This window comes from Lissotriton helveticus, chromosome 1_2, assembly GCF_964261635.1.
Source record: "Lissotriton helveticus chromosome 1_2, aLisHel1.1, whole genome shotgun sequence".
NCBI lineage: Eukaryota > Metazoa > Chordata > Amphibia > Caudata > Salamandridae > Lissotriton > Lissotriton helveticus.
In genome coordinates this window covers 269291842-269318001 of record NC_136058.1, presented here as the reverse complement: position 1 = coordinate 269318001, position 26160 = coordinate 269291842, and the positions used below count along the sequence as shown (strand labels likewise).

The following is a 26160-nucleotide window of genomic DNA, read 5'->3' as shown; positions in this document are numbered from 1 at the left end:
GCCCCTTTAAATAGACGTGGCCCTTTCAAAGAGGGTGCGAAGGCCACGCGCTACAGCCGGTCCGCTCTGTCCGAACCGTGCCTGCGAACATCTCATTTCAGACAAACTTCATTAACCCACAACTGTGGTCCTCGCGATGGGCAAGAATGACTAATGGCTCTCTTCCCACTTCAGGGATTTTTTTCAAATAAAGAAGAAGTATTCTTGTGTAGGAGAGTAGGGTCTGCAATCCTATGATCACCCAGATTTTTGCTTTTTGCTGCACTGGTTTACGACTTTCCCTGGCTGTGGGCCTGCTAATCAGACCCACAGCCTAGCTGTTCTCTCTATCCAAATTGTACTCAAGTACTGAATTGGCACTGGGCCCTCTCCAAGTCCCTGTACCCAGGGCTGAGGTGTACCCAGAAGTCTCCCAGGGGCTGAAGCATGTATTATGCCACCCCTGGGCTGACTAACTAAACTGACACAACTGGCTGCACGACAGCTGGGGCAAGGTGGTGTACTCACCCTTTGCTTTAGATATAGTATACCTATATCTAACCCTAAAATGGACACACAGATCTCCTATCAGTCACTCCTATGGCAGGCCTTAACAATCCTGAAGGCAGAGTGCTTGGAATCGTGTGAGATGGTGCTCTGGCATGAGCTGAGCCTGTCTGCGGCTTTCGGGATCCATCCCTTAGCCGTTTCCACGATATCGCATACCATATACTCTTAAGTGCATTATAATCCTCGCGGTTATATGCCAACTCTGGTATCGCTTTATCAAAACATGTCGAGTAAGGTGTCATACGAATTGGAATACTAACCCCTCGCCAATTCTGGCGACGGGGTTAGCATTCCACCCTTCTAGAGGGACACGACATGTATGTAACCCCTAACCCCGGTTAAAGTCAGACATAGCCTCAGCTCCACAAAATGGATGCTGCCACCGAGACACAAGTCTGCCCTCCTGCTGCTGGGAGTCCTCCCAGAGCAGGAGGCAAGGACAAAGAGTTTCCTGCCAGGGGCGGTGCCAGCACCGTCCCAGACAGGGTTTTGTGTATTCCAGGTAGGCAGGGCTACAGAGGAAGGTGACTGCAAGTGGCACCCCGGTGCTCACTGTGCATAGGCCGGCTGAAACCAGTTCCAGGGGCACTCCAGCCCCTGGCCTGGGAAAGCCTGCCAAGGAAGTGGGTGTAACCACCCCCCTCCTGGTCCCACCCCTAGGGCAGGACTTAGTCGCGTGCCAGCCCCCTTTTCCCAGATAAAGGTAGGAGCAGGCCCCCTTCCAAATTAGATCATCTTTGGAATCAAGATACCACTTTCCACGAAAGGACTTCACGATTTCTTCCTCAAGATTCTCCCTTGTGGCTAAGGAGTAGTCACCCTGCATCCGCAGGCACCATCCAAGAACACTGCGGTCTGCTGCACGTCCTTCCTCCGGAATCCGACTGCCCAGCTCGACGAGACCCGGCTTCCCTGGCACCTCTGACCTCTACCCACCTCTACAGCACAGCTGAGAACCGTGGGTGCGACGAGACCTCGAGGGACTGGCCATCGCCAAGACTGCACGACTTCTGCACAGCAAGCCCACCGAGTAAATTCCTGGTGAGTGCTTTGGGGTCCGAGAAGCCCCCACCCTGAGCAGCTCCAGCACCGAAGAGCAGCCCCCCAGCATCTCCACGATCGGCGTGGGGCCCTTCTGCTTTTTGCTGCTCACCGCGTTGTTTGGCTACTAGCCCGCTGGCTTGTGGCCTTCCGAACGACGCCCGACGACAACACTGCTGCTAGTCTGGTTGCTCCAGACTGGCCCTTGCTTCCCTCCATCGGAGAAGTACCCTGGACCCTCCTGGTCCGGCTAAGACGCCATTTTAGGTCCACCGCGTGGGCCTTGCATTTGCCAAGACTTGTTGCCCAATCCTGGGTCCAGCGACGTCGACAGCAAGAACTTTCGTGGGACAGCTCGCACCTCCATCCTGGTCGCCGACAACGCCTCCTGGTCCGAGAGACTGCAGAGCCCAGCAGCGCCCACTCACCTGACTGCGGTGACTTCGCCCGGTGCCATCCTGGTGCCCACTTAATCACTGGCTAGTGATTCAAGAACTTGGTCCCCTCTGCTTTCAGGTTTTCTTCTTCCTTGATCCAGGCTTGGATCCATCGAACTTTTCTTCACTGGTCGCCTGCCAGCAACTTCCTTCTTCCAGGCTCCTGGTCCGGCACGAGGATTCCCGACGTCTTTTCAGACCTATGCAGCTGCAGCCCCTGGGCTAGGTAACTTCGGCATTTCGGTGCCCCAGCATAGCCTCACTATCCAAGGGTCAGGATCCACTGTCGTTTTCTCCCTATCAGGTCGGGTTCGCCCGTGAACACTAACTTTGTGAATTCTAGCTTCCATAGACTTTGTCCCGCATCCCGCGTGAGAGTGCACACTCTGCACCCGAGTTCCCTAGGCCTCCTGCTAGTAATCTAAAGGTTCAGTAGTCCAGTCCTAGCGATCCCAAAGCCTCTGAGAATCGTTACTTACCTGCTAGTAATTCGCATTCCACTTTTAGAGTATATGGTTTTTCGTGCCCCTCGGGCATTTGTGTATAACGTGCTAACTTAAGTATTTTCATAAGAGTTTTGTTGTGTGCTTAGCACCCTGTCCTCATAAAGAGTACAGGGTTGTTGTGATTCTAATAAATATATTGTTTATTTTCATAACACTTGTGTGGTGTCCTTTCACTGGGTGTTCAAGGGGTAATGTGATGGTAAAACAGCTGGCTTAACACGCCCTCTAGAGTCTTAGCCTTAGACTGCTCGTATCCATGCTACTAGGATAGCTGGTCTATAAGGTTGACTTACAACCAATCATCAATAAGGGTTGTTTGGACTGATATATAGTAATCACTAGAATAGTGAACACTGCACATCAGGCCAACTTACCACATCTTGTAATCAGTTCCTTAAAAGGCGTATCTCCATCGTGCGTTTAAGAATTTCACAGTGAACTTGAGTTTCAAAACACTCAAAATTGCTTATTGGAATCCTGTTCAAAGTTCGAAAATTCGTTTGTAAAGCATGAAGACCTGTAACCCCAAAAGACAGTGCAGTGCCACAGTAAGGCACATTTTATCTGGAATGCAACTGTAGCTCTCACCGCAGCCCCGTAACATGTGTGTTCCTAAGTATATCAAAAACAGGCATTCATTCACTCCATCCAGACGCTCAGTGCTCTGACTGAATATGCACTAATCGCCAAAGCAAGACGACGCCGAGCGGCAAGAGACCGTTTCACCTTGCACAGCGCAGGCCTTACTAATGGAGCACCCCAGCTGACAAACTGCGCAACTTTGGGGGAGAACTGCTAGACAGTTACATAACCTTGACTTTACACTTCTACAAACAGGCGGGAAAAATAAATAATGTTTTGAAAGGAAGGAAAATAGTAAAAGGTCTCTGTTCCATTCGCATGCCTGAATAGTACTTTATAACCCTAGAAAATAGGTGCAGGCGGATTTCATGTACCTGGTGCAAGAGAGGGGGGTTTATGCGTGGGCCACTCGCAACCAATATGTGTAGGCATGCGTGTGTGACTGTGTGCATATGGCGCCACTATACGGTATCTTGTACACACCTTCATTCAGTGAGCATTGCGAAGTACGCGTGCGCCTGTTGCGCACTGGACATGTCTGCACACACCTTCAAGCAAACTACACAATGAAAACACAGTACTTTGCTTCAGCCAAAAGTTGCGTACATTGCTATTTGCACCATCTCAGTCCCTCAGCATTCTAAAGTTGATATATTTAAAACACCACACATTTTACAAAAACATTAAGGTCTTTGTATCATTTAAATCCACACTTACAAGATCTCCAATGGTTGGGTACATCAAATGCTCTCTTTTCTTCTTAGGCACCGGTTGGGTCACGTAGCTTAAAAACAAGCCAATAGCTCTGGCTAAGCACTTGTAAGGTCCCAAAGACTACACCTATTGGCTATGCCAATGCTTGTTGTGACTCATGCTTGCAATAAAATCCATTGCACCAGCTTACCAAGGCCAGACTTATTGGCTTGGCCAATGCTTGTGGTGTTTTTTTCTTTTCCGCAAGCCCTGCAAACTCCATTTCACACGACATTCCATAAAATGACTCGTATTGGAAAGTGAGACTGTTGGTTGGAAGATGAGCAGGTCTGTGACTGGGGGCGGATTAATGCCTGTCAATGTGTGCCCCCTCCTGCTGTGGAGCCTCTTCCTCATGGGTCCGCCTGTCAATCTTTTCAGAGCAGTGTTCTTGGAGATGAGTGTCTGCCTTCACAGTAGCTGCCACCAGTTACAAAAAACCTAAGCTGCAAAGCCCAAGAGCCTGTGCTTTCAGGAGGAAGAAAGGGTGGGCTGATGCACGCTGGAGTAGACTAGGAGAGATGCATGGACCACTTCCAGGTGATGGGCTGTCAGAAGTACAAATACGCGATTAAAGTATACGGAAAGCTCTGCTCGCTCAGTTTCAACTTTGCAGTGTTTTTAGGTCGAAGCGTACCAGACCGTGCAGATGTTTGCTAAAGACATCTTGGGGCAATTTAGAAAACTTCCATGGGAATGCATTCCGTCTGTTGCTTACCATTGGCTTTGTGGTTTGTAACCTATGTTTCCTGCATTTCTTTTTGCTGGCTTTATTTGTTTTAGGCTGTCCAATGTGTATTTCCTACCTCTCAAGGAGCAAAGCCTTTTCACGCCAAATCCCCTTGCAGGCCTCAAAAAATATACTTGCCCACTGGATATGGAGAGTTAGAGTTTATCAGGGTGAGCTTTTTTCAGAGACTACTGGCCCTGGCAAGCTGCTAAAGAACAGGTGTTCTGTGACAAACATGGTGAATGAGCAGTAAAGATGCATTTAAATCGTGTTTTTATCTTGACACATTCGCTGATAGTTCAGAGACAGAGGTCAAAATCAATCTTCATACAATTATCTGTGGAGTCCGTGAAAGAAAAGTAGAGGATTTTCTGCAGTGTCTGAAAACCGTGCTGTTTAAAGAGTGTGAAATGAAATACTGTAGGATGTCAGTTTTTGGTTTCTAACTCACAGCATCTAAATATCTGATAAGTGAACTAAGTATAAACACTTTTTTTGTAACTCTGTGATAAAAAACAAGATTTTAATAGGATGAAAACAAATCAGAACACTTTACTTGATGTGCAGTGACCATTTTTGGGGAAACATAATTTCCAAAGATTGTTTAAATGCGATATAGTTTTATCAGTACAACTGCATGTTAGTGTGAATATTTGTGGCCATTTCAATAGAAAATATATTTCTGTAAATGACAGTGCACTACCACGTCATGCTTTAGTAATATATTTGTTAGCAGTCAATTTTACACATGAACTGAGAAACAGTCTTGCCCCAGCCCTGATGGCAATGCTGTTGGTGAACTAAAAGTCACGTCGGGGGTCATGTGTATCCTATATCAATCACTCAATCAATAGTCTTTTGTAGAGCGCACAGCTACCTCAAAAGAGGTGTCTGACACTAATAGCGAGACTTAAGAAAAGACCAGCCAGCGGGCCAAGTTTTTAAGACCTTGCTAAACTCCTTTTCTGTCTCGTTCAGGCGCAGGTGGGCAGGCAGTGCATTCCAGAGTTTAGCCATCCTTATCGAGAAGGACCTGCCACCTTGACGAGTTTTGAAATTTTGTGGGACTCAGAGGAGTCGCACGTGATTGGATCTCAAGGTCCACTCCTTTTGATAAAGACTGAGCCTCTGCTTGCAATAGCATGGGGCAATGCCCCTTGTGGCTCTGAAGGCAAAAGTGAGAGCCTTGACCTTTATCCTCCTGACCATAGGGAGCCAAGGTAACTGCCTGAAATGAGGCGAAGTATGGTGCAGGAAGGGTACCTGTTGAATTAACCTCGCCGCTGCATTCTGAATTATCTGTGAATCAGGTAGGCTGGAAGCCCCAGATAAAGTCTGTTGGCATAATCCACCTGAGAGGTCACCAGAGCATGGACCATGATCTTACGCTTTCCTACGGCAGAAAGCGTATGATTTTCCTTCCATAGATCTCAGCTTCCAAAAACAGAATGAAGATATCTGCCAGATTTGTGCTGTGAAAGAGAGATCTGTGCCTCAGAATATTAGAACATGTTCTACTTTGCTCCAATTTCGCAAGAAACTTAAAACGTGGTTGTTCACCAAATAAGTTTTTCTCAGTGGGCTTCTTGTCAGAGCATCTAACTTAATTACCATCTGAAGCTTGCAAATTAACCAGCGCCAAGACGCCTTCGGGTAGATGTTGCGCTTTATAAATGTCAATAAATAAATAAACCTGATTCCCAGATTTCTCGCTAAATCAGCCGGGATTGTTGGAAGATTCAGCTCTGCTGGCCACCGAAGATTTGATGGGGGAGGTGACACCTGGCTAAAGAACAAGACCTCAGTCTTGTCTGCATTCAATATGAGACCATTACCGTTCTTCCAATTAGAAATGTTTTTCAAGCATTCCTTGAATTTATGGCAGGCTGCAGCGGAGTGTTCTTTGCCAGCTAAGTGTCATCTGCATAGGAAACTACCTTCACGCTCCATGATACAATTAGAGTGGCCAGTGGGGCAAGGTATAGATTGAAGAGCAACGGGCTCAGGAACGAGCCCTGTGGCACTCCGCACACCAGTGGTTTCGGTGAGGATGAGAAAGGACGAAGAAAGACCTGTTGGGAACGGTCTTCAAGGTGGGACTGTATCCAGGAATGTAACGTCCCCTGAATGCCTATATGACTTAATCTCTCCAACAGGATCTGGTGTGCAACCATATCGAATGTTACAGACAGGTCTAAAAGTACTCTCATGGCAGATGCGCTGCCGTCCAATGTCGCTCGTACTGATTCGGAGACTTCTAGTAGTGCTGTCTCCGTGCTGTACCCAGCTCAGAAGCCCAATTTAGAATCATGTAGGAGGCGATTAGCTTCTCCAAAGTAAGCTGCCTGTTGCTGAGCCAACGTCTAAGATTTTGGCAGCAGCTGGTAGCAGGGAAATAGGTCTAAAATTGCTGAGCACTCCTGCATCAGCATTAGTTTTTTTTTAGCAATGGCAGCAAGAATGCCTGTTTCCATGCGGTCAGAAAGATGCCAGATTTCAAGGAGGAGTTCCAAATCTGTTTCAATATTGGATTTAACTTTGGGGGGTGGAGGGGGTTGGGGGGGCTCATTCTAAACACTGAGAAGGGCGCAAGGGTCTCCTCGAGAGCCAGACTTGCACTTCAAGAGTTCCGCCAGTGGTTCCTCAACTGATATTTGGAGAAATTCCGAAAAGGGGTTGAGGGAGTTAGTAGGCGATGGTTGCGGGTTAGCAGCAAGTTCCATGTTCTCAAGGCACAACGTTTTTATGGAAGTGGAGATCAGTGTGTCACACTCCGAGGACAGGCAGACCCCGTTCCACCTTCACTCTGTAGGTCTTCAACTAAGATACCTATGGGTCGGAAAGAGAGTAGGATAACGTCTGGTACATATGGTAAGAGTAGAATGACGACCATTGCACTATTGTCAGATCTCCATCACAGCTCAATTTAAAGCATCCAGGTAAGCATGGTCCTTAACCCCTTGCGTGCGCGCGTTGGCCAACGGCCGTCGCGAGCACTACCTTGGTAGTGCTGAGCACGTCCGTTGGCCGATGTGACCCCGCCCACCTAATAGAACTCCCCCACCGCGGCTGAATTTACGCTGCGGTAAAGGAGTTAAGCACAAACCCTGTGAGTTAAATTGCTGAGCCATGGAGGATGTCTACCCCCAACCATCACCTTAAAGGGCCACCAAACTCAATCTCCTCAAGACAAGTTCGGGCTCAGTGTGATTTGACGTTACGAGTGACTGTTATATGACTTACTTGTAACATGTTGTAAAACCACAAGTGGCTTGTAGTCTCTAAAAAGTCATAAGCTAATTAAATAAAAACCTTCAAGGTCTCTAATAGAGTAGGTTTTTCATGCGGCATAAGGCAATGAGCTACACACGCTCAAGCACTATTAGTGACACTCTATGCTCGATGAGACTGGAAAGAATGAAAACGGAAAACGTAGTTATATATTTATGGCTTTTGTAAAGCACCAACATGTCACTTTGCCTCAATTTGAGCATGCTGAAAAGAGTAGTAAGGGGTCCAAGTGTTGCAGGGAGGGTCGTCTGTAGGGAGGCCCCAACAAAATAGGTGTAACCACCCTTTTTGGTATTACTCTATTGCTTTCCTTGTTGTAGGTGTTCAATGGAATGGCAATTTTAAAAAAAACGACTTTTTAGGAATTTCCGAACCAGGAGGTGGTTAAATCCTGCTCTTAACAAGGGTTCCAAGTGGGTGTCAAAGGCCTAGGGTGCCAGCGGCCCACAAACCTACCTCCATGTTGCTTTCGTTTGATGGTCCAAGTGCAGCAATGGTGCAGGTTTGCTGATCTAAGGTTCCTAGTTGGTGGGGTGCAGTTTTGTATGCAGGTAGATCCTTGGATCTATTAGGCCCTGTAGGTGGTGCAAGGGGTTTCGAATATGAATCCACTAGGAGCCGAGGAAGGACTTTCAAGTCTGGTCTTGCATGGTTGTTTTCTTGAAGTTTCATACCTGCTTTATCTGTGTGTTTTTTTGTCTTTGTGGTCTGAGTTTTATTGAAGTTATGCATACTTGCACTTGTACACTTGATGATTAATTTGTTAATTTGTATTAGTTAGAGGATCTTCCTGGGAATTGGAAGTTGTAGGTTTACTGCATTAAGTGTAGCATTGATTTGGGGACCAAACAAAAGATGTGTATTTATTTGAACTTCAAATGTCATACATTGTGACATAGGGATGGGAGGGATCCTATGATTTTAGGAAGAAGATTGCTGTATGGCTCAACACCATAATTCCTCTTTTTTGCTCAACGCTTACCTTTTTGATGATGGTTTCCCAAGTTCATCTTTAGTATTTATTATTAGCATGTTTGGAAGAGACAGCTGATGCATGTTATTGTTATATTATCTAAATGATCCTGTTTGTCGCTCAGACCATGTTATAGTTTATCTGCATTTGCCAAGACAATCTACGACAAATTTTCAAGATAATCGGTGATTATGTAAATGACATCCATTTAGATTCATTTTGTATATTTCTTGTTGATATTTAAAAAAATAGCATGGAGCTTCCTTGACCAACGTAGAAGAACTTCAGTTTATGGCAATGCAGACAAATTTAGCAACACAAAAAAGCACTCCTGGGTTTAGAGTGAAAAAAAAGAAGTGCGTGGGAATCCCATTTAAAGGACGGTTTCCCTCACCCACCTATAGGTGGCATGCTTCATCATTGGGTATCCTCCTCGCAGTGTGGGTTACAACCCCCTCACTGAGAGGGAGGATCTCGGGGATGTTTTATGATTTCACGCAAAGGTATACTAAAACCTTCAGATGTGCCGGGCGTGGAGGGACTGAAGAAGGCGGGTGAAAGTGAGCTAAAACTAACTCTCTGGTATGTCAAAACAAACTTTAATAGTCCTATTGTCCATCCGGAGGTCAGGATTAAAAGAAATGGGCTATGGCAGGAGAATTCAACCTGTCACAGGCTCTGACAGGTCAACATGTTTCAGCCTCGAGTGCGTGCACCAAGAGCAAGGTGCCATTAGCTCACCCGACTATGCGGGTAAGCATAAATGGATGATCCTAACACTGTGTGAGGCCACATTTGCACTGGTAATGAATGCATGTGGCTTGCAATCATAAGAGTGCATGTGAAATGTGTTAACAGTGCTCTCGTAATACTTGTTTCTTTTCAGGGCAGACGCTGACCAGCAGAATTCTCGAATGGTTAAAATACCAACTAGCTGGTTGTATGCAAAGGCACTTGGTGGGATCCTCGCTCACTTCACTTAAGATCTTAAGGAACTTTCTGGTCCTCTGATAAAATGGGTTTGTACTTCATTGTCCTGGTGTAAGATCAGCCAGACTTTAGAAACGAGTACAGAGGGTTTTTAAAAGGCACACTTCTTCCTCATTGCTAGTTATAGCCAGTAAAGATTAAGAAATACATTTGAGTTTGTGTTTTCACACTTACACTGCATGAAGATGGGTGCATGTTGGCATGACTACATATTTGTAGTCCTGAGGCTTTCTCTTCTAAATTATTATCCGGTATGATGCTCCATTTAGTTAGAAGGAATCAAACCAAGACTCGTAACTCCCAGGATGCGCCTGGTCGACAAATGGAAGAGACTAACGAGTGACTTTAAACTTGGTTGGACTGTTGTCATGGATCTTGATGGTAACTGTGCCAGCGAATAGATATATCCTTAGTTGTCGCACTTTGAGGGCCTGTAATGTGCACTTTTAACTAGATAATGCCTCCTGGTGCTTAGCGTTGATAGTAATACTAAAAGCAAGAAGGCGGATATGTAAAGAAAATTATTATTTGATTGAATGAGGAGAGCCACGCTTAGAGCATTTAAGAAAAAGCACAGACGGATTCACAGGAGGAAATGGAAGACGAAAGTGAATTACTAACTTGTGGATGCAAATAAAAACTATGACAAAAGAGCCATCACCAGTTCTAGCCTTTGAGATGCTTGGGCTGCAGATGAGCAATCACTGAACAACCAGTGAAGATAAATGACCTTTATTGAATAAAAAACATTCCTGTTTTCTAAGTATTTGATGGAAGTCTCCACTCGCCACTTGCACAGTGTTTTCAGTAATATGCTGGCCCTCTTTAGAGATGTTAGGCTGGCTGCCGATTTGGAGCTCTTCAGAGCCTTCCCTTGTTGGAGCCTGCGCTCTTTATGCAAATAAGCAATACACGTTTTAATGAGGTTCGCTAAGTAACACTTAAATCTACAAAGCGATTTGTGTGGATTAAAAGAGTTATTTGTTTGCCATAGCCCTTCAGAGCATGCGTGTAGGCGCTGTAAGCCTCTGCTTCTCTAGGGTTTTATATTAAAACCACGCTTCGCCAAGCCTTGATCTCTGGAAGCCTGTTCTTCACCGGGCATGGCTTGGGTTCAATAGAGTGTGTCTTGTGGCACTCAAAGAAACACCATGATCTCCAACACACACTATCTCTTGGATTGAGTACTCTCAGCTTCGGTGAAGGACTGGCACAGCTGAGGACTGGTTGGTTGTGTTATACTGTGCTGGAGTGCCTATCTAATAAAAACACCCTGTCTCTAAGAGGAAACTGAATTCAAAATTAGCAACCTAGGACCGTGGTACTTGGACAGGTTTCTGGATATCCTTTCGGGGGAATATTTAGTGATTTCGTAGCAGCTTGAGCTCGGCTGCCAGGGAATGGCGAATTAACAGAAGCCAAGACCATTGTGTCCCAGCCTCAGCGACCTTTCATCAAGTGTCTGAAGAGCAGTGCATGGGCAGTAGAGAACACGCTGTAAAGACTGCTTTGTGCTGAACACAGCCTGGAGTTATGTTTGTATTGCTTTTATAGGAACCCGCAATGGTGCTCACCTGCCTTAAACCCAGATTATTTACATATGTGACGTAAGGGCAATGAACTCTTGCTTTTAATTGCTCTTGCGACAGCACTGTGACAAGCTGACCCTACTTTGAATCCAGTGCTTGAGGGAATGCTGATCTACCCAACCATGGCTATGTGGAGATCTGGAGGACGGGTGGGGGGTGTCCATGATGGTCTCCTGTGTTCCCTACCTCGTCTGGACTTACTGGTTTCCTGCAGGAGGTCCATCAGAGCCCTGGCAGCACGCTGCTCGCTGTTGGCACTCACATTGAGTGCAAAACGCGCAGTCATTGTGCAGTGAGTGAGAGGGGAGGTGGACAAGCACTGCAGAATGCCTGGCGTTGTGTTAACATTTTATTTTTTACATGCAGGTGTTTGAAGGAGTGCAGGCTGGTGTATGGTGAATGTCTTTGTGTGTGGACTGGGGCTACTGGGTGTGGCAGCGAGAGGATAAAAGAGGCCATGTTGTGCATGGTTGCCCAATGGCTCTTCTGTTTCACTGCCAGCAGTCAGGGGGGGTGTCCTCACAGGGGATCAATAAACAACCTAAAATTGTAGATGGCTATCTGTCAATATCCGTCAATATCAAGGAACCCCCCACCGAGGGGTTTAAAGTGACACCACAGGCAACTTGAACTGCGCTATTGTCTGCCAGTTTGAACCTCTCGGTGCAAAACCAACATTTTATTGACCGGAAAACCTGTATAATTCCCAGATTATTCTTCTCTATATGCTCCACTTCCTTTGTTCAAACAGTGAAATACTCAAACTCACTTGTCCCACTATTATATTATTTTACTATGTTAAAACAACTGCCCCAACCTCTAAATAAAGCAAAGTACACGAACTTTATCTTGAAATCATTATAATTTTTTTTTTAAGGGAAGATTAATCTAGTACATTAACTGCTCCGAAAAGATTCGTTTATGGAAAGCACGCCTGCCTGGCTTCGAATAGGGAAGATTATGCATCTTTCCTTTAAGTATAGCACCCCCCTTTGTAGGAAAGAACTGACTTAGTTACATAAGCAACAAGTATAATTCAGAGTCCCAGATGTACACTCCAAACCCACGCCCCACACGGTTGCTGCTTTTTTAAACTTCCAATTTTTCGCTCCACTCGGACTAAAATGCAGCGTACAGAGAGTAGAGAAGGTGGGTGGTCATTATAGGAAAACGGAGGTGCCGGGGAATGAGTTCTCTGGTGCATAAAAAAACATTAACACTAGGAAGGAGCTGATGGAGAAGGTGTGTGTGCCTATGAATAGTTAATGATCACAAGATCTGCCATATGCCTCGTGGATCAGGAGAAGTGGGAGCATAAGAGAATGTTTTCAGGAGTGGCATCATACACTCACTGAAGCGAAGTGTAGTGTCTGGTATACCGCCTACAGAAATCGCAAAAAGTTGAACAGGATATGACGTGAGATCATGCAAGTCACCAAAACGTTTACATGAAGTGGGCAATCGATGGGAAAGGTCCTTAGGGAGAGAATGAAGAATGTTGGAAAGCATAGGAGAGTTATTGCCAGTACAAAAAAGAAAACAGCTTGTTGGCACTAGCAAGGCTTGAGCTGGACTGTGTGTTAAGTTCTCTGGTGGCCACTACTCCAGAAGAGCGGTTCAGATGGCAGTTGGCATTAGAGGGGAAGGAGGCTCCTGATTGCTTAGGATCAGCCATTCCTAGAAACCTGGAAAGAAAATAAGAAGTGAGCAGAGCTTGTTGAATCAATGGAGGTTTCAAATAATTGAAATACTTACGCCAAGGACGAGCGTAAAGGTGTTCCCTTGGAAAGCTGCATATAACCTTATAAAGATACTCCTAACTGTATCTATGTTGACAGCGCACAATACATTGGAACTCAAAGCAAAATAATTCAAATTGCAGAATAGCTAACAGGAAATATTCTGAAAATTGTATAAAGGATTCACCACGGCTCTGTCTTATGTATAATAAATGTACTTTAAACAACTGTTGCTAACAGTGAACATTTTCTTTATGTACTATTTGTGCTTTTACAATGAAGTTGTGTTCAAGTACCAAAAAATTGTTGTGTTCTAAATTCTATCCATTTGGAAATATACATAAATCGGGAAACATGCACTCTATATTGTATAACTTCAATTGCTGAGAGGAGTTGTGGGCCCTACCCTCACTGGAGTACAAATGTTTTCCACAATTGATGTTGCTACAACATATGAGTGTGCTTAGTGTGTCGGACCTGTTAAAGGTTTTGCTGAATAGAAGCGTGAGACCTAGAGAAGGTATTATGATTTCCTCCAGCATCCTATGCTACCAACAGTTGCTGATTGATTGTTAATGATGGTGCCTCCAGCACTGCCTTACAAGTCCATATAGTTGTCTTTTTAAGAATTGAACCTGATGTCTTACCCATGACCACACAGTTCCTGTTGATAGGAGATATTGAGTATTTTTTCTTTTATTTGTCAATGATGGTATCTGCCAAGGTTTAAAATGCTGCCTGAAGACTTATGCATGTGGAATCATTGGCGGTACATAATTTTCACGGTCTCGACTGGGCAACACGTTAAGAAGTGCGCTTCACAAGTGAGCATGTCTTCTAACTCCTTGGCACAGTTCTGCTTTAGGAAGTCTCTGCGATGGTCATCATGGACTTCTGCTGCTGGAATGCCTCCAGCTGTCTTAGATGTGCTCCATGATAAATTACTTTTCTGTTGTTGTCTCATGGTGGTTGCTGTATGAGAGAAGACATCCATTGTTCCTATTGTGTCTAACGTTGACAACGTTTTCCTATTTCAGCTGCCGCACAAGTAACAGAAAAAGTTTAATCATCACTTCCAGCACATCGCCAACGCTGCCAAGACCGCACTCCCCACTACATGGACACACAGGTAATTCACTGATATTTACTGTAGAGATAGAAGAATCCATTTCTTATTGTGTGATTGGAACCCTATGTATATATATTTTTTAAATTAATATTTGAAAGCTTTATCAATCCAAGAACTAACACCTGGAACAAAGTGAATTGCGAGTCGTTATCAACCATGTGTCTTAATACAAGATGGACTGCGGCTATGCTATGGGTACCAGTGTCTTGGAGGCTTTAAATTGGCAATTAATGTTTATTAATTTTCATGAACTCGTACTACTGGGATTTTTTGTCAGCAAAAAGTCTTGAAGAATATTTGTATATGTAGGCATCTCTTTACTTTAAGGTGTGGTGAACTTTTACCCAAGATGTAAGCAGGTTATTCATGGGGTAACAATTGGTCAGCTGAATTTCCACAGAAGAGATTTCAGACATTGATGTCCTACTGTTCAGCTATAGTTGCCAGAAGGTGGCAAAAGCGGGTGAAAGACTTCAGAGTTTCCAGTCTTCATTTTGGTGTGTATTACAGTGGGGTATTTCCTGTATTTTATAAATTCTGGAAATCAGCGCTTATCAACAATTAATGATTTGGGCTGCTCAAAAAAATTGCAGAAACTGTTTTTCCAAGGCTAACCGAGTGCATTCAGAGGTATTACTTTTGTTGTGGCCACCCCATTTCTTGCATGGGCTGCAGTACAGCACTTCTGTGTGGCAGCGCTTCCCTCCAAGTTACCATCTGCCCAAATGCTGGCCTTCCACTAGCACCTCCTTCCTCGTTCAATGTGCAGTGTTCCATTAGAGAAACACCAGCTGGAAACATGGCCTCCAATGAGGGTGGGGATCAGCAGCAGCATACCCTCCACCCCAGCAGAATAAATGAAAGCCTTCGGGGCCCTGAAGCCATACTGCCCATACGGGTGTGGCGCAGTATAGCAGCACGCCTCTTTCCCAACACGTCACTTGTTCCTCCTGTAATGCACCGTTTGCTACCTCGTGTATTTTGTTTGCTCACTATTGTCACTTTTGCCTCATGTAACTTAGCGTTTGCTTTTGTAATTTGTTCACCTGTAATGTTCTCATGTATCAGTTCTGTTCCTATTGTGAAGCGCTCTGACACCTTCGGGTAAAGTCCGCGATATATAAAAACGCATAAATAAATAAACACAAAATGACCGCCCCACCCTGATCAGCAGGTTTCCCAAGGAGTGAGGTGCAGTGGAGGGAGCGAGTGTGTGCAGACCACACCACACAATGTGGCTGCCTGTTGCTGGACTTGGAAGGGAGGGCAGAAGCCTCCTCTTGCTTCACTTACAGGCCCTGCAAAACGCCAGGTCGGCTGTTTCACCCTTAATAGAGCTCTCCCCTTAATGTATTTTACAAATTTGGTTTTGCAACGTTTCTTTAGTTGTTTTCTCGTCATACACACTGTACAGCATGGGAACCTACCACAACTGTGCGCGGCTGTGTGCATTCCTCCTCTCACAGTTTGCTGTGTTGTCTCGCCTGGGGTGAATAGCAAAACAATACAATTATCCCCCTTTTTTTTTCCAACTTATGTAACAGTGTGTTTTTGTTTGTAACCCCTTAGCTGCCAGGCCTCCCCCCGCCCCCCAGCCCTGGGCAAAGCCTTTTTTTGTGGCTATTTGTGGTAGTTTGCACTAAGGACCCTGTAACTTATTTGTCCACATAAGGCATTCCTGTCAAATTTGCGTCCTTTTTTTCCCATCACCCTTAGGATTCTAAAGGTAGCCATGGTTTGTGGATTTACCTGGGGGGGGACCCAGAATCCAGAATTTAGCCAAAATACAGCAAAATGCTTTTTTTTTTTTTTAAACGTGAAAAAAGTGCTGCAGAAGAAAGCATTGTCCTTTTTTCACTGCAAGTGGTAACAACAAAGGGTTTGTAGTGCTGAAATCACCATCTTCTCAGCTTTCAGGAACAGGCAGACTTTTGTCGGAAAACCAAACTTTTCTATACAGTTTTGGCATTTAACTTGGACAAAAGCCTATTTTTGCAATTTTTTGTGCTTTCAACCTCCTTATATCTAGTGGTAGAAATAGATGTGAAAGCAATAATGGTCCTGGAGAGCTAGACCTGCTGTATTCAGGATATGTGTATAAAATTCCGCCTACTTCCCGCACATCTTTTTAATTGCCGCCTGTCCCTGTCCTTCGTAAACTGTGGCTGTTCATTGGTCATTAGGCTTTGCAGTCCCTCCTCAGTACTGGTTTGTCTCTTCTTGTAACCTCCCATGAGGGCATCCCCTGTTACATGTGTTGTAATGCTCTAGGTTTTCATTGCAGCCTCAAGGCACTATTTTCTTAAAGGCCTTTATACAGGACATTCACTTGGTCCTAAAGTAGGTTGGCAGTGGTTACTTTACTTGCTAGCACATCTCACATTTACATTAGACCTTCTATAAATTTTCCTTCATCAGCTCCACAGAGTACAACCTAATCTGGAATTAATATAATAATTGTTTTGTCACATTTTAAAGCTACTGACTGTATATATGGACACAGCTATTTGTATGTACTTATGGTACTGTCTTGCATGCAATTGCAGTGCATTACGGGTAGGGTGGATTTTGCATATGTGACCAAAAGTTTATGATGCTCACTAGGGACCTCTAGGTACAGCTTGCGGTACTGCACATACCACATCTCATATTTATATTAGACCTTCTATAAATTTCCCTTCATCAGCTCCACATAGAGTACGACCTAATCCAGAATTAATATAATAATTGTTTTGTCACATTTCAAAGCTACTAATTGTAGATAATGACATAGCTATTTGAATGTACTCGGGGTACAGTCTTGAATGCAATGTATAATGGATAGGATGGATTTACCATATCTTCAAAGTTTATGATGCTCACTAGGTACCTCTAGGAACAGCTTGGGGTACTGCACCTGAACAAGAGGTGCTGGTGCCTTGCTCACTAGGAATCTCTAGGGGCAGCTTGCGGTACTGCACCTACCACATTTCACATTTATATTAGACCTTCTATACATTTCCCTTCATCAGCTTCACATAGTTACAACCTAATCGAAATTAATATAATAATTGTTTTGTCACAATTCAAAGCTACTAATTGTATAAAGGGACATATCTATTTGAATGTACTCAGGTTACTGTCTTGCATTCAATGCATTATGGGCTGGATGGATTTTGCATATGTGGCCAAATGTTTATGATGCCCACTAGGGACCTCTAGGAGCAGCTTGCGGTACTGCACCTACCACATCTCACATTTATATTATATCCTTCTATAAATTTCCCTTCATCAGCTTCACATAGAGTACAACCTAATCTGGAATTAATATAATAATTGTTTTGTCACATTGCAAAGTTACTAATTGTATATATGGACATAGCTATGTGAGTGTACTCCGGGTACTGTCTTGCATGCAATGCATTATGGGTAGGGTAATTTTACCAAATCATCAAAGTTTATGATGCTCACTAGGGACCTCTAGGAGCAGCTTGCGGTGCTTCGCCTAGACATGCAGTGCTGGTGCCTTGCTCACTAGGGAGCTCTAGGAGCAGATTGTGGTACTGCACCGAGACATACAATGCTTGTTCCTGGCTCACTGCACAACCATTTGCACTGCTCTAGGTCTTGCATTACTGAAAGTATGAGCCATTGGTGTTGCATTATTATTTGCAATGCCAATGCCTCAAACTATCAGTAATGCCAGACCTATTGCATTGCATATTTTTGTTTTTAAAAGAAACTAACAGTTGAAAAAACAAACAAATTGAAATGGAGCTGAAAAAAACAGCAATTTGTGCTAACGTTTTCACCTGTAACTTCTTCTAAGTATGGCAGATTTTTTAAAGCAATATACCGTTACATCTGCTGGATCTTTCTGGTTGCAAGGTTATAGTAGGCTCACAATGAGCCCGTGGATCCCAGAGCCAATAACTGTGTTACGTCTTGCAATGGTTTTTCATTGTGTATCGGGTATAAAGCAGTTTATTTTGTAAAATATAAAATAGGGCTCAAGGAAACCTATATATTTCCGAAATAGGAACAAAATATAGAGTTTAGAAGAAGTGGTTATTTGCACATCTCTGAAATTCTGGGTACCCATATAAGCATGTGAATTAGAGGACATTTTTCAAAATGACTTCTTTTTTTACACATTGTCTTACATTTGGAAGGCAGAAATGCAAAGAAAGTCAATTGGCAATAACACTTGTTCTACTATTCTGTGTTTCCTTACATCTCATGATAAAAATGACACTTCACTTGTGTGGGTAGGCCTTATGCCTGCGGCAGGAAACGGTTCAAAACGCAACATGGACGCATCACTTTTTTCCACAGAACTCTGACCTTTCTTTTGTAATGTGCCTAGCTGTGGATTTGGGACCCTAGCTCAGCCGGCATGTAGGGAAACTTAGCAAACCATTACATTTTTTAAAACTAGACACTGAGGAGAATCAAGGATGAGGCACCAGGCAAGAAGCAGGATTTATCACTCCTATTCCAAACATACCAAACATGATCACGCTGTCCCCCTCTGTGTCGGAGAAGCACATATCAGAGAATCCCCAATGCATCCCTAGAAGAGGCAGCCTCACAGCAGTGAGAAACCAAATAGGCTGTTTGTCACTACCAGGACATACCACATAGTTAAGGCACATGTCCGACCTTTCACCTACAAAGCACCCTACCCATAGGGCTAGCTAGAGCCTACCTTAGGGGTGACTGATATGCAGAAAAAGGGGAGTTGCAGACGTGGCAGCCACTTTATATGCCACGTCATGGCGGCAGTAAACTGCACGTGCAGGCCCTGCAGTGGCAGAGGCCTGAGACCGGTTTGAAAGGCTACTTCGGTGGGTGGTGCAAGCAGTGATGCAAGCCCACCAGTAGCATTAAATTGACAGGCCCTGGGTACATGGAATACCACTATACAAGGGACTTATAAGTACATTAAATATGCCAAACAGGTGTAGACCAATCTTACCAAGTTTACAAGAGAGAGCACATGCACTTTAGCACTGATCAGCAGTGAAAAAGTGCCCAGAGTAATGAAATCACCAACAGGTCAGAAAAAAATACAGGAGGAAGGCAAAAAGTTTTGGGATGACCCTGCAAAAAGAGCTTAGTCCAACAGTGCCCAAACCGTATTGTTAAGACATCACAATCACAAAATGACCTGGTTTTGCAAGGGGTCACCTGCTTTCTTGATTCCTGGCTTGGCGGCCATCTAGGGAAACCTACCTAACCCAGACATTTCTGAAAACTAGACAGCTTGGGGAGTCAAAGGAAATATGGCTTGGATGGATCCCTGTACATTTTCCTACCCAGAATCCCCTGCAAACCTCAAATGTACGTATAAAATCAAATTGTCATCACATTCCAGTCTGGGATCACCACGCCGACACAAAGTCCTACCACCCAGCATTCCCCTCGGTCTCCCGAGTAAAATGATACTCACTTGTGTGGCCTACAATTATTACAAAATCAATCTGCCCAATATGTCCTTCGGGGCAGAAAATGGCCGAATCAAAATGCACCCATTTGGAAACGAACCTAGGGGTTGCTTCCATTTACAAATAAATCCTTGTTATAGTGGGGGGCAGAAATCTGCCACAAGTATAAAAATAATTGGGGTGGCGACCCTATCCCAAGGGATCAACCCCCATACACTTTTAGTCAATATCCCTAGGTCCAGTGAGTTTTCTGCCCTCCCTGTGTGCAAAAAGGCCAAAAAACAGGCCTATCTGGAAAGAAAACAGCAGACAGCAATATACCCCCTTTGGAAGTGACCCTCCCATTTGTGTTAAAAAAAAAAAAAAAAAATAGATCTCTGGTGCCTAGTCCCCACTCCCCAGAGGCTAAAAAAAAAGGCTGATCTGTCCCCACGGGGGCAGAAACCAACGAGAAAAAACTGCCCCCTTTCGAACTGACCCTTGCCCAAGGGGTCACCTGTATAAAAATAAAGAATCCTTGGTGCCTAGTGGGATTTTCTACCCCCCACCCCTCCTGGGGCAGAAAGGCCAAAAGAAAGGGCCATATGTCCCCAGGGGCCAGAAAATGGATGCACATAAATTATCCTCTTTGGAAGCGACCCTTTCCCAAGGGGTCGCTTCCATTACAGCAACAAAAAAATCCCTGGTGCCTGGTGGGGGCATTCCTGCTGCACGATCGCGACTCCATGTATGATCGTGCAGCAGGAGTGCCCTGCAAAGAAACATCAGGGGAGAGAAGAAACTCTTTCCTCTGGAGAAACAACTACCTTTTCCTCCGGAAACCAGGAAGCAAATGGCTTCTTTTACGTCCGAGGGCTCCTGATGACATTGGCGCACGCTATGCATGCTGATATCATGGGATTGTCGAGGGGGGTGGGTGGTCGAGAGTGGCAGCGTAATCTCTTCTGATGCCATCCCTGTTTGAGGGTTAGATGGGCTGCCCATGTGGGGGAGCGCCAGAGCTTCCCCCATGGGTGGGTGCCATGACGAAACCGTTCCGTCAAGAGCACACACCCACCGTGGCTCATGACAGAACCGTTCCGTCATGAGCATTGAAGGGGTTAATGCACTGTCAAATGCCATGTACTCGTAAGCCTGAAGACTGCCCTCTTGTTGGCACAGAGAGCTGTCAGAGACGGAAAACAGGTGGCAGCAGCGGGCAAACACTTGCTGCCTTTAGTGCTGCTGATGTAGAAATGCGAGGGCAGGCAGAATTGGTATCTGTGCACTCTTCATGTGCCTTGAGTTGGGCGCGTCAGCTGAAGGGCATTGTTGCTGGATGTCAGTATGTCAGTCGTGCACTGAAGGTGTCTGCAGAGTGAGCAATTACATTGCGCTTGTCTATGTTGAGTCGCACACTGAAGTCTGGAAGCTGGATTTTATTTATTCATAGGATTTTTAAAGCACTCTGTCACTGACTGGTATCCTTGTGTTAGCCACTAAAACTGAGAAACATGAGAGCTAGAAGTTTGAAATAGCCGTTAGTAGGTCAGCTAATCAGTATTGAGACCAAAACTCATATTACTTAGGAAACAAGACCTCAGCAAAGCTGGGAGCTGATTCCAAAGCTTAGTCGCTGCAGCCATGAAGGTCCTGCCACCTTGAGTGAATTTCCTAAACGTAGTCACGTAAACTTAGTCACGCACACCTGGTTGTCTGCATTTCTAATCCTGAGTGCAGGATTACAAATTGTGCAGTTCAGAGACTGCATGGATACAGTCTTTTCTCCTCAGTTTAATACCAAAGATCAGTGCCTCAATTAATGTTATTCAGTTGCAGTTAATATATAGAGTTCAATAAATACACTTCACACATCTCATGTAAAAGAAGCTATTCACACTTCGATGCCTGTGCGTAGTATAAGATTTAAAGGTGTGCTTTTCTCTGTGGAATATTCCCACACTCACTCAAGATCAACCCTAGTGACTGAACATAACAAGCATTTACAATGCAACGGTTTCGCCTTTGCAAAAGTTAGAGCTATTGGCATTGTAATTGACAAACATTTTATTTATGTGTTGGTTTTGAAAACAGATAAATAAATGGCATTGTCATTTACATTGCCAACAGCTTAATCTCTCACAAATGTAAGACCTATTGTACCCTACTGGACGAGCTCAGCAGACAGCAATTACTACCACACACACACACACACACCCAGAGCCAGCCACACACACACACACACACCCAGAGCCACACACACACACCCATAGCCACAGACACACACACACACACCCAGAGCCACAAACACACACACACACACCCAGAGCCACAAACACACACACACACACACACACACCCAGAGCCACACACACACCCAGAGCCACACACACACACCCACCCAGAGCCACACACACACCCAGAGCCACACACACACACACACACCCAGAGCCTCACAATGTGTGTGACTAGACACGAGGTTGCTGCATAACACAGTCCTGATGAAGCACAACAAAAAAAGCTAAAACCTTGGACAGAGAGCTACAGGCTCAGAAGTGTCACACGCAGAGGATGAAGCGAAGAGAAGATCAAAAAGCTTCAACCATATCCTAATGTCATGCACACAAAGGCAGACAGAAGTGTAATAGAGACCATTTGTAGGCAATGGACGTTCATGAGATCGCAGAAGCTATAGAAAATAAGGGCTGTTGAATGTGAAGAGAATTACAGTAGGTCACCACAGAGCTGTGCCTACAACTTGAGTTTGTGCAAGAAAAACAGTTCAAAGGAGGAAGAACTGGGGGCTCAGGAATGCAGGGTCAAGAGTTCTAAACACACAAAGCTATTGAGGCTTTTATCAAGTTACAGGAACCCCCATCCATACACCACTGCCAAGCACAGAAAAGCAGCTAATAGAAGGTAGAACTGGTGGCAGATGGATTATGGGTCAAGAGCTCGGGCAGGGCTTTCAGTGAGGCAATTCTGGTGCATTCATATCCCGTCAAGCATAGGAAAGCAGCTGAGCGCAGGTGCAGCTCGGTGACAGGTGACGAAACCCTTTGCAAATTTGGAACAACAGGGCTTACAGCAGATCTCCACAGCTTTCTTGACGCCCACACACAGAAGAGTTGTTAAAAGCACAATGGCCTCAAGAGCTTATGACACCTCTGGGTATAAGCTTTTCAACAGATCACAGGCGTTCAAAACAGGTGGATTTCATGGTAAAGTGATAGACACTCCAGCGCTCTTGACACATTAAAAGGGCGAGGCCTACTGTGTACGGACTGGCCAACTATTCACCAGAGGGCTGCAAATGTGTTCTGATGAAATGCTGCAAGCATGTAGAGCCCAGGCTGGCTGAAGGATGCCATCTCAAGAGCTGCAGATACTTAGGAAGACTCTGTTTAGAGTGCATAAGCACCTAAAAAGAGCCTAGAAACTGGCAAGTCAGTCCCAAAGCTTTAATCACCTAGAACAAATAAGAATCCAGCATGTCACTCAACAGATTTTCCCATGCTCTCCCTACCTACACAGAGTGCCACTATAGCACAGAACCGGTGGCTCAGACTGAGGGGCGATCAACACCTAGAGGGTGGGACTTACAACTGGTCACTAGACTGTTTTTACAAAGTCACGCACAGAAGAGTAAACAGAAACACTGGCGCATATAACCAGCTTTCTGGGACTACTTGTCTTCCAGTCTACACAGCATGAGACCCAGCAATTAAGGCTTTGCTCTTCCCATTATAGCACGACCAAATCCGATTTGCAAACAGTTGTTTTCAGTCTGGAGTGGCATAGTGAACAATAAATGATTAACTGGGATTTGGACACAGTAAATGACCAGTAGCTGAGATCAAAGCATTCGACCCATCACTTTTTTCGATTTACTATATGAGACACCATAAGTGTGACTGGTCTGACCAGGAGAGGGGTGCATGCTCCATGTGCCACAGGACTCAAACTAAACCCCATTGAAGAGAGCCAGTGCTGCAGCAGTCTGGGATTGCTGGTGACCACGTATTTGGGGGAGGGGGGGGACTTGGCCTGGCAGTTCAGGTCAGACTGTTTTTACTAGAATAAGACCACGTTAGACCTGTTCATGGCCAGCCTCTGTTTGGAGCAATGGATGGTAAAAACACAATTAATTGGAAATGGTAATTGCCAGTGGCTAGTTTTAATTCTAGTGTGCCAGCAACCGGTTTTTAGGTTTTGCCTGCAAGTGCGCACGTAGTGCGCATGCGCTAAAAAACCTTTTGAGTTGTATGTGGGATTGATGACCCGCCTCTGTCTCTCATTGGCTAGCTCCATAAATGGAGGCTAGCCATTGGGAGACAGAGGCTGTCAATCACGCTTTGTCGGGAAAAACGCGATTCGGGGGCGTTTCTCGGGCTTTTTTTAAGTCACGCCCTCTCCTCTTCCCATTGGCTGGAATTTTACCTTCCAGCCAATGGGAAGGGGAGAGCACGCCCCCGAATCCCTACAGGACGCTGTGCTTTCCGAGCAGCGCCAGCGTCTACCGAGGCCATGAGGTTTGTGCCGTTGTTTCTTGTTGTATTTGATTCTTACACCCAGGGGTCTAGAAGATGCGTGAGGTTGTTAGCCAAATCTTTTTTTAAAGTGACCACATAAAAGTTGCTTGCAGGACGAAGTCGGAGAGGCGGTGGGCTGTGTAGCGTGGAAGCACCGAACGCTGCACACGGACCAGATTTTCTTTTGTCTGTGTATACATGGCTTATGAATTGTGGAATTTTGTGCGCGTTTCTCGATAATAGAAGAGAATGCCGAAATGTTTACTTTCCGGGGGAGCTGTCTTCATACATGGCCAGGGATCCTTGCTTTCTTTTGTTGTAGTGTTTATTTTTTCTCGCATGCATTAGTGAAGGAGGGCGTGAGAAATTTGACACTCGCGTGTGAAGTGAGACGTGTCTAGTGCACAAGCACAAAAAGGTATTTATATATATATATAGATATTTGCCAGATTTTGTTGCAGTTTTTCAATTCCTGGAAGAATTATACTGATTGCCTTCTACCTACTTGTTTGGAAAATAGGTGTGCACGGGGAGGTGTTGTAATGCAACTCGTGCTCATGGAAAGCGCTCTGATACCCGATTCGGGTCAAGTTCGCGCTATATAAACTCTGTAAAATAAATTTAAAAAAATTATGTTATTTCCATCTGACCTTTTCCGCTGACGTTTTTCATGCATATGTATTGGTTACGTGGTACTAGAGCTGAAACTACATGTCCCATAATGCAATACGGAGAAGCAGAAGAAGAAAGAGGCCATGTGAAGCTTGTTGGTGCCAGATGCAGCTCAAACAAGCACTTCAGACAAAGCCAAATGCCCAAATTCATATTTCCTACCGTTTCAGATGTAGAATTGCTCATCCTTTCACACACGCTTGTCTGTAAAAGTGCAATCGGACTAGAATAGGGACTGGTCAGATTTTTTTTACGACGCACTTCCGGTCACGCCGGAAGTTCTGCACTGGAAAGCCATGTTTGGTGAACGTTGTGATGGCGAGGGAAAGTGAGAGCCGTCGAGATTTTTGGCAGTTGAGCGATGGCGATTGCTTTTTGGTTTCTGCAACTTGGTTTTCCGGACTGCTGCGGGAAGATTCTGCAACCGAAATTATTGGAGATTGGTATCAGGTATTGATTGCGGGGCTCGGTTCTGGGATTGCCTTTTTTTGCGGGTAGTTTTATAAAGCGCGAACTCGTCCCGAAAGTATCAGGGCGCTTTAAAATCATGTTACAGACACACATTCATTGGTTGGTAGGCATCGGAAGACAAGTGATTTGCCCATAATTACAGGAGACGAGATCCGAACCTGGTCCACCAGCTCCAAATACGCAGCTCTGGCTGTTAGGCCACATCCTCTCCATGAATGGGTTGTATTACCACGTGTCCAAGGCTATATAGCGCGAAATGTATTTTGGTGTTTTAAAAGGCATTACTTTGTTGTAGTCTCACGAGCCCAGTAGTGCCACCAGCAGGATGTGGCGTAAGTAATCTGCACGTTTGTGCAGGCAAGAGCTGTTTCCGCTTTTCTATGTGTTTGTATTCAGATGTTGGAATGATCTTTATTGGGGTCAGAGATAAAATACCCGTTTCCTTTCAGTTTTGGGAAGGGGGATCGAGTACATGCAAAATGGTCACATAAAAGCTTAGTTTCAAGCAGTGACGTCTTATAAAAGAAGAGATATATGGTTCTGCAGATATTTTGGGGAAATTAACTTTTGCTTAAAGCGTAAGGGATAGAGCAAAGCAAACGCGGTCACAGCACACTCCAGCTGTCTTCAATACTCGCTGGCCCCTTCTTTTAAGGAGCACTGTTTTTCATGCTGTGGCTTTAGTTAAATACTTTCACTAACACCTTTATGGCGGCATGCTTGTGCTAGTCTGTACTCGGCGAGGCTCCTGTTTTTTCACAGTGATTTTAA

The 26160-nt window shown here is 44.9% G+C and overlaps 1 protein-coding gene across 4 annotated transcripts in view; it reads left to right on the top strand.

Moving 5' to 3' along the window:
- Positions 1 to 26160, top strand: part of MAST2 (microtubule associated serine/threonine kinase 2) — a 1587681-nt gene that overhangs the window by 1144538 nt on the left and 416983 nt on the right. For all 4 annotated transcript variants that reach the window (XM_078671709.1, XM_078671708.1, XM_078671710.1 and 1 more), the window contains one exon: positions 14218 to 14309. In XM_078671709.1, the coding sequence (XP_078527835.1) occupies positions 14218 to 14309 (92 nt within the window). The remainder of the gene's footprint in view (positions 1 to 14217; positions 14310 to 26160) is intronic.